This window comes from Eleutherodactylus coqui, chromosome 4, assembly GCF_035609145.1.
Source record: "Eleutherodactylus coqui strain aEleCoq1 chromosome 4, aEleCoq1.hap1, whole genome shotgun sequence".
Classification (NCBI taxonomy): Eukaryota; Metazoa; Chordata; class Amphibia; order Anura; family Eleutherodactylidae; genus Eleutherodactylus; species Eleutherodactylus coqui.
The window spans coordinates 36497396-36512324 of record NC_089840.1 but is presented as its reverse complement, the minus strand read 5'-3'; the positions used below and the strand labels follow the sequence as shown (position 1 = coordinate 36512324).

The following is a 14929-nucleotide window of genomic DNA, read 5'->3' as shown; positions in this document are numbered from 1 at the left end:
TGTCCTGGGTCTGGTCTATAATACATGGATGTTGTCCTGGGTCTGGTCTATAATACATGGATGTTTTTCGTTCATTTCCAGAAATGTAAATCCCACAAGAGACCAGTTTGCGGCAGCAATGCGAAGACGTACCTGAACCACTGCGAGCTTCACCGTGACGCCTGCCTGACTGGGTCCAAGATACAGGTGGACTACGATGGTCACTGCAAAGGTACATGGGATACTTTTACAATCGCCATGATTATGTGATACTATTGTAGCTGGTCCTGTTATGTAGTGCCATCACAGGGCAGATATAGTTATTATGTACTTCTTGCATGCATTATAATAGTCTGCAGATTATCATTTCTGTTAAAATTGTTTTTCGTCTTTTGTCTTGAGCAGAGAAGACATCTGACACCCCCGCCGCCAGCCCAGGTACTGGTCCCACCGTTTTTTTTTTACACACCTGCTGTTATTGCATTTGTCCATAAAAACCTCTTAATACGATCCCTTTTTATCGTGTCCTTCTTCTACTCAGTCGTGTGTTACCAATCTGATCGCGATGAGCTGCGTAGGCGCGTCATCCAATGGCTGCAGGCTGAGATCATCCCCGACGGCTGGTTCTCCAAGGGCAACAACTACAGTGAGATCTTAGAAAAATACTTCAAGGTGAGTACAACAGCAGCTTTCTTCCCTATACAGGTGCCATATACAAGTGCTGTCTACAGACAAAGTAGTCTTAACCCCTTCAGTGGCAGGTTTATTATTACCATGTCAGCGCAGCAAGCCCCGGAGATTTTCCTGAAATTCGAAGTGGCAAATATGTACAGTGGCACAATAACTGTGTGTCCTGGCCAGCATTTCAGCACTAGAGCTGTCCACAGAAATCTTCTGGGGTTTAACTGCATGGTCAGTGCAGCAAGCCCCGAAGATTTTCCGGGTGTGCCACTAAAGGGGTTAATACCTGCTACTATCAGTGGAGTCTCCAGGAGTACAATAGACCTGTTTTTCAGTCACTTATGCTTCTTTAGGCCTCTTTCACACGGGTGACAAAGTCGCACGGTTTTTCACATGTTGCGACAATGCTACAACTAGCATGTATGTGAAGCTCATGCTTTCTTATGGGCACCTTCACATTTGCAAGGTTTTGTAGCATATGACATTGTGAGGCAAAAACCTTGTGTGTTTCGCGTTATACCCGCGACTTGCGATGTTTTGTAGCCATGTTTCCCTATGGAGCCTTCCTCTCTGTTGCATTGCACGAAAACGCATTTTTGTGCGATGCAATGTAACTTTGACATTAGGAAATCCAACTGTAAAAGCCCTAAACTAAGTCCTAGCTGCAGAAAAAAGTAATAATACACCACCTAAGAGGCGCTGTCATCCCCGGCGCGGGTCTTCCCTGAAGCTCCCCGGCACTTGCTTGAAGTCTTCTGCTAACCTTTCCTGGATTGGAGGTTTAAAATTCCTGCCTCCAGGAAGGGCTGGTTGTGATTGGTTGACGAGCTCCATGGCTCAGGCAATTAGAGCTAGTGCTTGTTGAAAGAATCATAGCCATTCAATGAATGAATTAAGACAAGTGCGGTGGTGAAGCGCTGAGCTGGTAGCGTTAACACTAAGGCCTCCTTCCCACGAGCGTGACGGGCTCCGCCGCGTAATATTCCGCAGTGAAGCCCGTCACGGCGCCCCCCAGAGACCCCATACTTACCAGCGGAAGATCGCGTGAAGACGCTTCCCCGCCCACCGCCGTCGCGTCATGTGACACGCCCACCGCGTCACATGACGCGGCCGGCCGTGTCACGTGACGCGCCGGCCGCGTCATATGACGCGCGGCGGTAGGCGGGGAAGCGTTTTTTCACGCTATCTTCCGCTGGTTGCAGCGGGAGATAGCGTGAATGGACGGCTTCCATTGACTGCAATGGAAGCCGTCAGCGCGTACACCCGCGGCAAATAGAGCATGCTGCGGGTGAGGACGGGAGATTTCACGGTGCGTAATTCCGCGGTGGAATTAGGCATCGTGAGCATTGTGCCATTAGGTTCAATAGAACCTAATAGCAGGGGGCAACGCAGCGGATTTTTGCCGCGGATTTACGCGGCGTAAATCCGTTCGTGGGAAGGAGGCCCTAATGACCGTGATCCAGCGATGGCTTTTATGGTGACTGAAAGTCATCGATTACAAATAGTGAACAAATAGTAAACAATGCTTTTGCGTTAACACTGGATGATTATCTCCCAATTTAGTTTGTTTGAATGCACTTTGAGCAATAATCATCCTGTGTAAATGCCCCATTAGAGTAGAGCTGGATTATGTTACAACTGGATAATAAAATGAGCAGTAATATGAAGCATGTAGAGTAGGTAACAAAAATGCAAGAATACAAACTCACCAATAGATTGCAGATGATGGCACAAACGGATGATGGTGAGCAGATAATAACAAACTGATAATAACTAACCCTGGCTCTAGCTTTCCCTGAGTCTTCTCCCCTGATCTATCCTTAATGTTGACCCTAACACCAGACACCACTGTCCCTGAATAATGCTAAAAATATCAATAATAGAAAACCTATCTGAAACTCTAAGGCCGAATGCGCACGGCAGATTTGCACTGTGGGATAAGGAGCGAGCGTTCACCTCCGGATCTCGCAGCAACTACTGCCCATAGACATGCTATGGAAAATGTTTTTCCATGCCCACGAGCGGAAATCAACTGCGATTTTCCGCTTGTGGGGGAAATCGCAGCATGTCCTATTCTAGTGCAAGCCTCGCATGGACAGCTTCCATTGCAGTCAATAAAAGCCATCTGTCCTGCGGCAAGTCGCAGCGGACCTGCGACTCTTTGCACTGCGCATGCGTGGTGGTGCGCCAGCCGACACATCCGCAGGGCAGAAAGAAGACAAGATGACAGGTACGTGGTGATCAATGCCGGGGACAGGGTCTGATTCCGCTGCTAGATTTCACAGTCAGAATCTGACCCTGCAGTGTGCATTCTGCCTAACCCTAAGAAAAAATGATGGGACACTAAGACCCAGAAAAGCAGAACTAAGAAGCAAGACAAGGTAGCTACTAATAGGGAAAAGGCAACCAAACCTACGCTAGAAATTACAGCATAAATAAAACTACACTGACAAGTCATATATACTTGCTGATTGTAACATGCATACCCTCTTTTCTCTGTGAAGGTAAGTGGCATAGTCCTGCCTATTTAGTCTCCAGCAATACAACTCAGTGTAATCCTTGACTAGTGATAAAAGGAGGGTCCCTGTGATTTCTTGCTCAGTGCCCTGTCCCTGGCTGTGTGTACACAGGATGACTATCACCGAACATCATTGTTTCAAGCGATTATTTGGGTGATAAACGCCCCATAAAAATGTTCCCTATAGTCAGTTAATGGTAACAGCTCGTTCCCTCTGATAATCTCAGTGGCATAGTCCTGCTTTTCTAGTTTACAGGGATACAATAACTCTCCTTATGTCATTGTGACATCCATCTAGTGATAATAGGATGATCCCTCTGATTACAGCGTTTATATGTTCTTTGCTCCAATATTGCCAGTGGTATAATCCTGCCTGTCTAGTCTCCAGCAGTCTGATAGACCCATCATTAGGGTATTATATCTCCCTTCTAGTGGTAAAGGGGTAGTCTCTATAATAACAGTGCTCTTGTCGGTGATGTTCTTGCCTCTCTAGTCTCCAGCAGTACAATACATGCGTCATTCTGTCATTATTACCCCATTTCAGTGGAAGGAGGCGGCTCTAAAGACTGAACCAATTGTTGTTCTGAACATTTCCTTTATGTAAAATTTTAATTAATTACGCCTAAGAGGATTTATTCTTACAGTTGTTTGGGGCAATAAATCAATGTCATGCAGAAGACTCAATGCACAATAGAAATGATTGACATTCTCTATAAAACTATACATTTTGATGCCCTTATACCATAGAACTCGAAAAAGACCTGATTAATGACTCTGGTAGTGAAGAGGTTAATCAGAAAACGTTTTCTTACAATTTTTAGAGAAAGACAACCAAGATTTGGAGCAATATTATACTTGGTCTCAGAACTTGGACTTTCCAATTAGTATCAATCTTGTGCCTCACAAGGTCCATGGTTGCCATCCAGCTTTCCTAGAGTCCTGAAAGGTAGATCTTTCTAGTCTAGCATAATGGGAGTGGAGTATGTACAGCACTGTGCAAAAGTTTTAGGCAGGTGTGGAAAAAATGCTGCAAAGTAAAGCCTGGTTTCGACACAACGATTATCGCTCAAAAAATCATCTGCAGGGGGGGGAGGATGGAAGAGCCAGGAGCAGGAACTGAGCTCCCGCCCCCTCTCTGCTTCCTCTCCGCCCCTCTGCACTATTTGCAGTGGGGAGGGGCGGGGCTAAGTTCCCCGAATTAGCCCCGCCCCCGTCCCGCCTCTCCCCATTGCAAATAGTGCAGAGGGGCGGAGAGGGGGCGGGAGCTCAGTTCCTGCTCCTGGCTCTTCCATCCTCCCCCCCCCCCCCTGCACACGAGGACAACGTATATCGGCTCGGCGTGAAAACCGAGCCGATATACGTTCGTCTGAATGCAGCCCCCAGAATACTTTCAAAAATAGAAGTGTTAATAGTTTTATTTTTGTCAATTAACAAAATGCAAAGTGACTGAACAAAAGGGAAATCTAAATCAAATGAATATTCGGTGTGACCGCCCTTTACCATCAAAACAGCATCAATTCCTGTAGGTACACTAGCACAAAGTCAGGAAGTTTGTAGGATTACAGTCAGGTGTATGATCAATTAATTATACCAAAAAGGTGATGGTCAGCATTTTCACATGTAGGCTGAAATACAGTCATTAAAGGGGTTCTGGCATTAGAAAAAAAATCAATACTTTCCTATTCCTCCCCGGGCAGTCTTCTTACTGTATCTTCTCCTCCCCGATCTTCTCCAGTCCCCTGGGTCACATCACTGCAAGCCGTCCGGATCCTCCTCTTCTTGTCATGGAGCCTCTATTGTCGGCATTCTTCTTCTGGCAGGTTAGTGTAGGTTACGTCACTAGTAACGTAGTGTTCACTGCCAGCAAGGAATGCCGAGCTATTACCGAGACTGTGCATGTGCGCTGTCTCGTCGCGTGTGTTCATATACTATTGCAGAGAGACAGCATGCATGCGCAGTCTCTGCAATAGCTTGGCATTCCTTGCTAGGCAGTGAACACTACATCACTAGTGACGTAGCGTACATTGCCCTGCAGGAAGGAGGATGCCGGCACGCTTTGTCACAGGAAGAAGAATCGGCCGTCTGGAGGTGACGTGACCCGGGGAAACTGCAAGCGCCCGGAGAAGATGTGGTATGAAGACTGCCTGGCAAGGAATGGGTAATTGTAAAATTTTTTTTTTTTTCTAATGACAGAACCCCTTTAACTTAAACAGAAACAGCTAAGTAGGAGGCTTAAAACAAGTGACGAACAGCCAAACCCTAGTCCAAAAGTGAGGTTGTGGAAGACAGTTGAGCACAGCAACAAGATACCAGGTAGTTCTACTGCATCTGCGAGGTGTCTCACAGGCAAAGATTTTAAGGCAAACTGAGGTTTCAAGATGTGTTGTTTAAGCTCTTTTGAACAAGCACAAAGAAAAAGGCAACAATGAGGACAGTGGACACAGTCGTAGGCAAAGAAATCTTAAAGCCCATTTACACGGGCCGATGATCACTCAAAGAACGCTCAAACGACAGTTTGAGTGACAGCTTTGTGCGATCATTTTGCATAAAAATTAATTGGTATTTAAGTAGCTACTCAACTACTTAAATACCAATTAGGTATGCAAAAGAAGCCTTCACTGAATGCAGTTAATAGCCAGAGGCTATCAGCACTCCCCATGGAGAACTACTGATAAGAGTGAGTGACGATTTTTATGTTGTACTGAATTTAACGATCAGCTGAAAAGCAGATGATGGGCGCACATTTACACGCACCGATTATCACTAAAACGATCGCCGATTAGCGTTTTGTTTTTTTTTAGCAATAATTGGCTGTTGTAGATGGGTCTTTAGTGCAGCACATAAAAGACACATTATGTTTACTCCCCTTCAAAATTAGAAGGTGTCCAACAGATCCATCAGCTTAGAACTGGCAGAAACCAGTGGGACCCATCCACACCCATCTACTGTTGGAGAAGTCTGTCGGAAGTGGTCTTCATGGAAATATTCTTCACAGTTAGGATTAAAACATGTAAACTTTATTAACGTGTTAAAATAAGAGACACTAGTGGGCGACAAAGTATGCCCCGTCCTACCATCAAGGCCGGAGGCGCTGCTCCTTTTATACTATGTTTCTTGTGCTCATACATTAAGCTGCAAAACAACCCTTATGGACCATTTATCTCTATGTCCTGGGTCAATACAAAAGCTAAATTGAGCACATTCAAGTTTGGTTCGTTTGGTGTGCTCCCAGTAGTTTGTCAGTGTTCACTGAAGATCCTTTAACATCTACCTCGAGCTGTGAGCACTGCACTCCCACCTGTGGAGCACAGTGTTGAAAAGCCCTAGCCATTTGGAATGCTTTTTGTCAGCAATCCATGTTCATCGCATTGGCTTCTCGGGCTTTAACTTTCCTTCTGGCTCATACATTTTACTCACCTTGAGGCTTGATTGGCTACATACTAATCTTAAGACTCTAACCGAAATACGGGCTCTGTCTAAATATCTCATAGACAAAGTCTACTTGAGAGGCTTTTCTCCTCATTTCACTTTTGTGATCATACCTAGTAGCAAATACGTGATCAAGTACTCAAAGAATTTGAATCTGGTCCGGGCTAATGCATGTTGGCTACCTATCTCAAAGCTGACATACTCTAGCCCTAGGACACATATACTGACATAGGATATATATTTTTTAGAACAGACCGGTCTCTGTATATATCCCACTTACAAATGGTTGAGCTCAGTCTTTCAACGAACCACTTCAGCACATACGTTATACTCTTAATGAACTAACGAACCAGTTCATCACAAACTCAATACTCCTGATGAACCGCTATCATCTTGCGGAGAAACGCGTCGAGTCACAATAGTTATATATAAAACACCTCCATATCAAGCACACAGGAGTGCGCTATAATTGAGTATAATCTCCATAAGAGTTTTCACCCTATTGAGGAAACTTCTTTACTTACCTTACGGATTGTTGTAGTCCATCTGAATGGAGCCTCTGCACCCTACATCAAGTAGTTACTGTATTTCTCTTTAGAATTATTACACTAATAAATTGGGGCAACATCGCATCCAATACAATTGATTGTGTAATAGTTCACATCAGCGGAGTTAATACTATCTTCTGGTCCACGTACCATTAGATCGCTCTCCAGAACGTATATAAGTAACTACTTTTATACTGAACTTGAAGAACGACAGAGTTCTATTGGCTAATATTCAAGTGATGGACTGCCTCTTTGTTCAGAAACTTAGTTTTTAGAACTATCATTGAGTGAAAATACACACATACAACCTTAGCTTCAATAGCAAAACGTGGTTTTGTGTCATTACACTCTTTGCATCAATTCCTATCCCGAGGGATTTTTGGAAATTTATTTATGTTTGTCGCCCACTAGTGTCTCTTATTTTAACACGTTAATAAAGTTTACATGTTTTAATCCTAACTGTGAAGGGCATTTCTATAGCAAAGATATTTTGGGATTTCTCTGCCTCTGTGAATAAAACTTCATGGAAATATTGCAGCAAAAATACCATATTGTCGACATAAAAACAAGGCCCAGAGACTTAACTATGTACAAAGAGAGGAACTTGGGTGCAGAAAAATGGCAGCAGATGCTCTGACCTGAAGAGTCAAAATGTGAAATATTTGGCTGTAACAGAAGGCAGTTTGTCTGTCGAAGGGCTGGAGATCGGTACAATAATAAGTATATGAGGCAGCAGTGAAGCATGGGGAGAGCGGTACAATAATGAGTGTCTGCAGGCAGCAGTGAAGCATGGTGGAGAGCGGTACAATAATGAGTGTCTGCAGGCAGCAGTGAAGCATGGTGGAGAGCGGTACAATAATGAGTATATGCAGGCAGCAGTGCAGCATGGGGAGAGCAGTACAATAATGAGTGTCTGCAGGCAGCAGTGAAGCATGGTGGAGAGCGGTACAATAATGAGTATATGCAGGCAGCAGTGCAGCATGGGGAGAGCGGTACAATAATGAGTGTCTGCAGGCAGCAGTGAAGCATGGTGGAGAGCGGTACAATAATGAGTGTCTGCAGGCAGCAGTGAAGCATTTTCTTTGGAATTTCATTGGACCTGTAGTTGCTGGATTGAAGGAATTTCCCATTTGCTTTAAATCTGTATTTTATCTGGTAAAAGTTCTGAATGTTTTCTACTTCAGAGCTATGACGATGGCGACTCCCGTCTGGACTCCTCTGAGTTCCTGAAATTCCTTGAGCAGAACCAAACGGCTATTAACATCACCACCTATGTGGACCAGGAGACCAACAAGATCCTCAAGTAAGACTCTTATGTGTTTACAGATGTTTAATGGCACGTTCTTTCTGCAGGACCAACTCCGCTCCAGATCATGATGCCTGGGCTTCTAACCTGTACATTGTAATAATCATGGAGAATACCCTGGTACTGAGGTTTGCCCTCTATATAGTACAATAGTACCAGTGTTTCTGGTGACGTAATGCGCCACTTACTAATATAATATAGTGAAAGGGATTGGAGTTGGTCACAGGTTCAAAACCAGCAGAGCCTGACAGCAGATGTGTGCTTACAGGACCTGTGATGATGTCACCATCGTGTGATCAGTCACTGGGGCTCTGAGCTCCGTCTCTGATCACATGATGGTGGCATCATCAGGGGTCCTGTAAGCACACGGCTGCTGTCGGGCTCTGTGTGTTTTAGGACCTCTGATAAAGTCACTGCCATGTGATCAGGGGCGGAGCTCAGAGCCTGGTGACTGATCACATGAGAGTGACATCATCACACATAACTCACACAGTCACTCAGTCACACATCACTCACAGACATGTGGTCATATTTTGATGGTAGTGTAACACAATATTACATGACATAACCGATAATTAATAACCTCTACGTGTCTCTTCTTTCCTCAGGGGTTTGTGTGTGGAGGCACTGATCGAGCTGTCTGACGAGAACGCCGACTGGAAACTGAGCTTCAATGAGTTCCTGAGGTGTCTGAACCCCACATTTAACCCTCCAGAGAAAAGTAAGTGGAACCCCGTATGTTCACCCTATGACTGTTATATAATCACCCTATGACTGAGATATATTCACCCTATGACTGTGGTATAATAACCCTATGATGATGGTATATTCACCCTATGATTGCAGTATATTCACCCTATGACAGTGGTATATTCACCCTCTGACGATGGTATATTCACCCTATGACTGTGGCATATTCACTTTATGACTGCTGTGTAATCACCCTATGACTGCAGACTATATACCCTATGGCTGCAGTATATTTACCCTTTTACTGCAGTATATTCACCCAATGACTATATCTGCTCAACAGAGTGCGCACTGGAAGACGAGACTTATGAGGATGGAGCAGAGACACAAGTCCAGTGCAACCGCTGCGTCTGTGCCTGTGGGAACTGGGTGTGCACCGCCATGTCATGTGAAGGTAAAGGACATGGAATACAATGAAATAACGTATTACATATGTGTCTACAGATCCATGTAATACATAGACGCCCATTGACTTCAATGGACATATATGATATGGCCAATATTGTGCGTTGACACTTAGTGCCATGCTGATACTTAGCAATCCATAATGACTGAGCAGTAGTGACCTCGCAGCAACTTCATATTTTATGTTCAGTGATAGCTGGGGGTAAAGGTCCCATATCAGCCGATGCTGTAATAAACTTCTGTCTGTTTCCAGGTAAAGACGGCCAAGAAGGAGATATGAGCCGATATGTAGATGAACTGAGGAAGCATCAGGTACACGGGCAAAACTGTGCAGTCATGCTCCATTCACTGATATGTACTGTATATACTGACAGACCCTCTCCCTTCTATAATATAGATACATTTATACTGACGGATCTTACTGACCTATAGATTTACTGGCAGATCCCCCTGTTATATACATTCTGACTAACCCTCTATGTTGCATATATACTGACAGATCCTCCTTTTTCATATATAGTGACAGATCCTCCTTTTTTATATATGGTGACAGATCCTACCATTATACATTCATTGACAAAAAAAATAATCCACCAAGAAGAAGTTGTAGAAATCGTATGAAACTTTGTCTGTGTGATTATAATGATGATATATGTAAGTGATTACAATATTAGAGCGAAAGGATAAATTCATTGGGGAAGATTATACAATTCCAGGGAGGCTCTAGTACCCTGTTGGGCCGCCTCTAGCCTGGGTACATGATGAGATACTGTCGGCCATGGAGACATACAGGTTCCTTATGTTATCCTGTGGCATATTTGCCCATAGATGTTACAACTGGGCCCCTACATACTGCACACTTGTAGGCTACCGAAGTTGACATCCCAGCTGGTCCCATAAATGCTTGATCACCAATAAATCTGCCAACTGGGCAGGCAAGGAAGTGTGGCAACCTGGTAGAGGTGTCCATGGGAAGCTATTGCCATGTGCGGCTGAGCATTATCCTACTGTTGGAAGCCCGGCCATGAGAGGCAACACATGTGCCTGCAGGATTTCCGACATATATCACTGAGCTGTTAGTCCCCCTTGTACCACTACTAGGGGGGACCGACTATCGTATGTGATGGCTCCGTAGATCATCACACCAGCAGTTGGGCCAGTGTGTCACTCCACTGCAAAGGCAGGATTAAAACGCTCGCCTCTAGGCAGTCAAACACGACTGTCGTCGGCTCTCAAACAGAGCATAGATTTGTCGCTGAAGACAATTCTGTTACAGTCTGTAGCAGTCCAGGTCTCTCGTTCATGACATCACTGCAAGCGAAGGAGATGGTGTTGGCGTGTTAATAGCAGGATACATAACGGGTAATGTAACATCACATTTCCTTCTGCTAAGGGCCTGGAAATGGTCCGAGTGGAGATGGGGTCTATAATGAAGGTGCCACCCGTGTTTGGATGGTGGACAACAAAACTGTTGGATCTGCTCATACTTGTTGGTAGAGCAAACAATCTTCTCTACTGGTGGTCCATCTGGGCTGTCTGGACCTGTTCACTGTGTACTCCTGCCTTCACACATCCACTGCTCCCAGCTCCTCCCCACACCTTGGTCAGAATGACTTAGATGGTGGGCAATTCAATGAAACGACCATCTTGTTTCTCGCTTTCCAATAATGCACCAACTCTCAAAGTCTGATAACTGCACGAAATGTCTTCAAATGCGTCTTAAAGGCGTCTAGTGGTCAACAATCTCTCAGCAAGAGGTCCACTGTTTTGCCAACTTGAAAACAACAAGTTCGGATACGGCTTTAAAGAAGGACAAGTGGGTTGATACAAATGAATAAATGATAAAAATAAATGAAAAGTTACATAAAACTAGGTGATATTGCATATAAGTTCTGTAAACAATTCTTAAACAATGGTTACATCAATACTCACATCACCAAGAGCCTTAGGTATACTTCATCTGCTCTGTGCATCAAGCGGAGAGGCTGTGGTGAAAAGTCAGGGAACAGGAGGCCTCTTGGTAACCCCACTGTGAGAGGGCCTCCCCATCACAGGTCTAAAATGCTTCTAAAGGCTGATTTAGACGCAACGATTCTCACTCAAAAATCGCTCAAAGACATCTTTTGAGCGATAATCGTTGTGTCTAACTGCACTGACATTGTGCAGTTTTCGTTAACCAGTCGCTGATCGTTCTCTTTCAGCCTGCTGAAAAAGAACGATCAGCCTTATCAGGAGTTTACAGCGGAATACAACTGATACTATTATTTCAGCTGTATCCCGCTCAGTGAACACAGCCGGGGTATGAAGAACACAGCAGTCCAGCTGTGTTCTTCATACCCCACATGAAGTGCTCAGCTGAGCGCTCCAGGAACAGCCAGGGTATGAAGAACACAGCAGTCCAGCTGTGTTCTGTATACCCCGCTCGGAGCGCTCCGCTGAGAACAGCTGGATGCAGAAGACAAGCTGCCCCACTTGTCTTCTGCACACCCCACTCGAAGCGCTCAGCTGTATAACAGCAAATGGGCCTTTAGTATGATTTATTGCTTGAATATTTATATTACAAATATACATGCATAGAGTTGTTTGTCTGAAGCGACCGTTCCTCAAATAGAACCAGATCAGACAAACAAACTGATTCTTAAAACAATGGCAGCACAAAGCTTCAAGTATACATAAGGCCCCAGTTCAGTCTTAGGACAATGCTGATAGATTTGCATAATTAATTAGACAATAGATCACAAGACTCTATAGACAATGGTGACACTATGTCCAATTATTAACAAGGTTCCAGCAGGTCTATAAGACTGTTATACAATCCTTATAATGTATGCATTGAACATTCATGGCTGTATGAATACAAGATGGAGGGTTACAAATAGCCAAATATGTTTGCACCACAGTCCACTATGCAAAGGTAGCGTCTGAGAGCTTTTTTTATAGGGCAATAGGGGAAGCACTTTTATTGCCTCTGGTGGCAAAACCCAGTGTCTAATTAGACCACAACTGTAATCATTTACATATGTCCCTGAGACAAAACTACATGCCGACATTTCGATCTAGATGCAATATTTTTTGTCACTGAGTGTATATGTATACTGACAGCTCCTCCTATTATATATATACAGTATACTGACAGCTCCTCCTATAATATATACAGTATACTGTCAGATCCTCCTATATTATATACAGTATACTGACAGCTCCTCCTATTTTATATTTATATATATAGTATACTGACGGCTCTGCCTATTATATATATATTTATATATATACAGTATACTGTCAATTCCTCCTATATTATATACAGTATACTGTCCGATCCTCCTGTTGAACTGTATATATTCTGACAGATCTTCCCGTTACATATATACTAACGGATCGTTTCCTTTTGATTTTACAGGAGACAGTTGAGAAATCCAAGAAAGTCAGCAGTAAGGACATCTGAGGTGGAGAAGCAGATTCCCTCCGCTGCTCGGCCTGCGCGCGCCTCCCTTCCATTCCTTAGTCTATAGGGACGGGCAGGAGAATCTGTTCTTAGCTTTTATCAGTGAGAAAAAGAATCAACTTTATGTAGGGCATCGGTGCAAACAAAAACCTGCGGGGGTGAAGCTTGTGAGTAAGACCCTTCCCCTCGCCAATAACTATCCAGATACTTTATGATTTCCTAACTACTTTTCTCTGCATTCCCTGATACAGCAGGCAATAAGGCGCTCAGCTGCCATGATGACCCATGACTCCAGCATCATGGCGGCTGCTCTATTATTCATTTTCGCCTGCTGAGTGCCTTATTGCCTCTTTGCTAATACTCCTATAATAATACTGTATTCACACGGTCATAGGAGGCGTATCCATGGGCGGAGTCTATAGACAGCAGGTTTAGGAGGCGGGACGACACAGGTGTCCGGGTGGTACATGCTGTGTGCATCGACAGGTCGGCTAAGTGCCACTTTGGTGCAGTAGGTTGGTTCCGGGGATGTTGCATTTTAAGTATTATCTGACCAAGTCAGATGAAGATATTTTGCCAAAGACCAGAATATTTTGAAATGACCCTTCCAGCGCCCTGTTAACCCCTTCCTCTTCAGCACAAGATTTCACCACCCGCCATTGGACTCCCCCCTATGCGGTGCTATGATTTACAGGACCTGAGTCCATACTGTATTTTATGTTGTGTTATTGATATTTAGATGTGATATTGTAGACGTAGTGACATAGCGACACATCCGCGTCCTGCAGCATTCTGCACTTTGGGCGACACGCAGCGAGTTTGCTCAGCTACCAGCATTGTACAATCATATACCTTCACCTGGCAGAGCAGGAAGGCACAGCTGGTGAGAGGAGGGCAGATATATTGTTGAGGTGGGCACTATAATCGGTGATACCATTGTAACTAAGGACTCCTTTACTTTAAGGGGGCATCAAGAGTGATTCATGTTACTGTATGCCATGGTTCTACCTGAATGTGGAGGGACGTCATTCATTAGCAGTGATAGAGTTAAGAAGCAGTAACCAGCGATCATAAATTTAATTTTAGATTCCGCCCCTATGATGCCACCTTCAGTACCAACGTGCACATATATAATCATTGTATCACTGCCTGCGTCACCATGTCTGAGCTGCGCAGGATCCGCTGTGGGTTCGTGTGCCAGACGCTGCCTTTTTTTGCATATACTTCACCCCATATTTGTTTTTATATTGGTATTTTTTTATTCTGTAACAACCAAATAAAAAAACTAGTAAAGTTAATGGTCCGCGAGTGTCATTATTTAATCATTGGAATGAGCAGGGTGCTCAGCAGCACAGAGGATTTTAGAAAAGGAGTGCACTGATCTTGTTGGGTAAAAGTTAGATAGCAGAAGCAACAGTTTCCCCACTGAAAGCACAGAGTATTTCAGGAGATGAGTGTGCTGATCGTATGGGGAGTCAAAGGAGGTGTGTTCAAAAAGTATCCAAACTTTATTTTTTTGTGCATATACAAATGAAGCTAGGGCGTCGTCCTTTAGGCGACCCTAATGCGCATGCTTGGATTTTTTTTCCTGCCTGCAGAAGCCAACAGTCGATGGCAGACAGCCGATGAGTGAGGAAGTGTAAGTGAGCACCGTCTGATTTTTTTTTTTTGACAAAATGACAGAAAAACTTGAACAATGATACTGCATTAAATTTTGTGTAAAGCTTGGCGATTCACAAGTGGAAACGATCCACAAGACTGAAAAGCCTTCAGGGATGAAACAATGGGCACCATACTCGTACAACCACTTCAAAGATGGGCGCACATCAGTAGAGGGTCAGGCTCCCTATTCTCCCGGCGGCTCTATG

General features: G+C 44.2%; 1 protein-coding gene across 1 annotated transcript in view; it reads left to right on the top strand.

Annotated features, from left to right (window-relative positions):
• Window positions 1-14359, top strand: part of FSTL1 (follistatin like 1) — a 29352-nt gene extending 14993 nt beyond the window's left edge. Inside the window, exons 4-11 of the mRNA XM_066599254.1 lie at window positions 82-211; window positions 385-417; window positions 521-651; window positions 8340-8458; window positions 9070-9182; window positions 9495-9605; window positions 9870-9928; window positions 13017-14359. Of these exons, the coding sequence (XP_066455351.1) occupies window positions 82-211; window positions 385-417; window positions 521-651; window positions 8340-8458; window positions 9070-9182; window positions 9495-9605; window positions 9870-9928; window positions 13017-13061 (741 nt within the window). The 3' untranslated portion in view covers window positions 13062-14359. The remainder of the gene's footprint in view (window positions 1-81; window positions 212-384; window positions 418-520; window positions 652-8339; window positions 8459-9069; window positions 9183-9494; window positions 9606-9869; window positions 9929-13016) is intronic.
• Window positions 14360-14929: the final 570 nt, after the last annotated feature.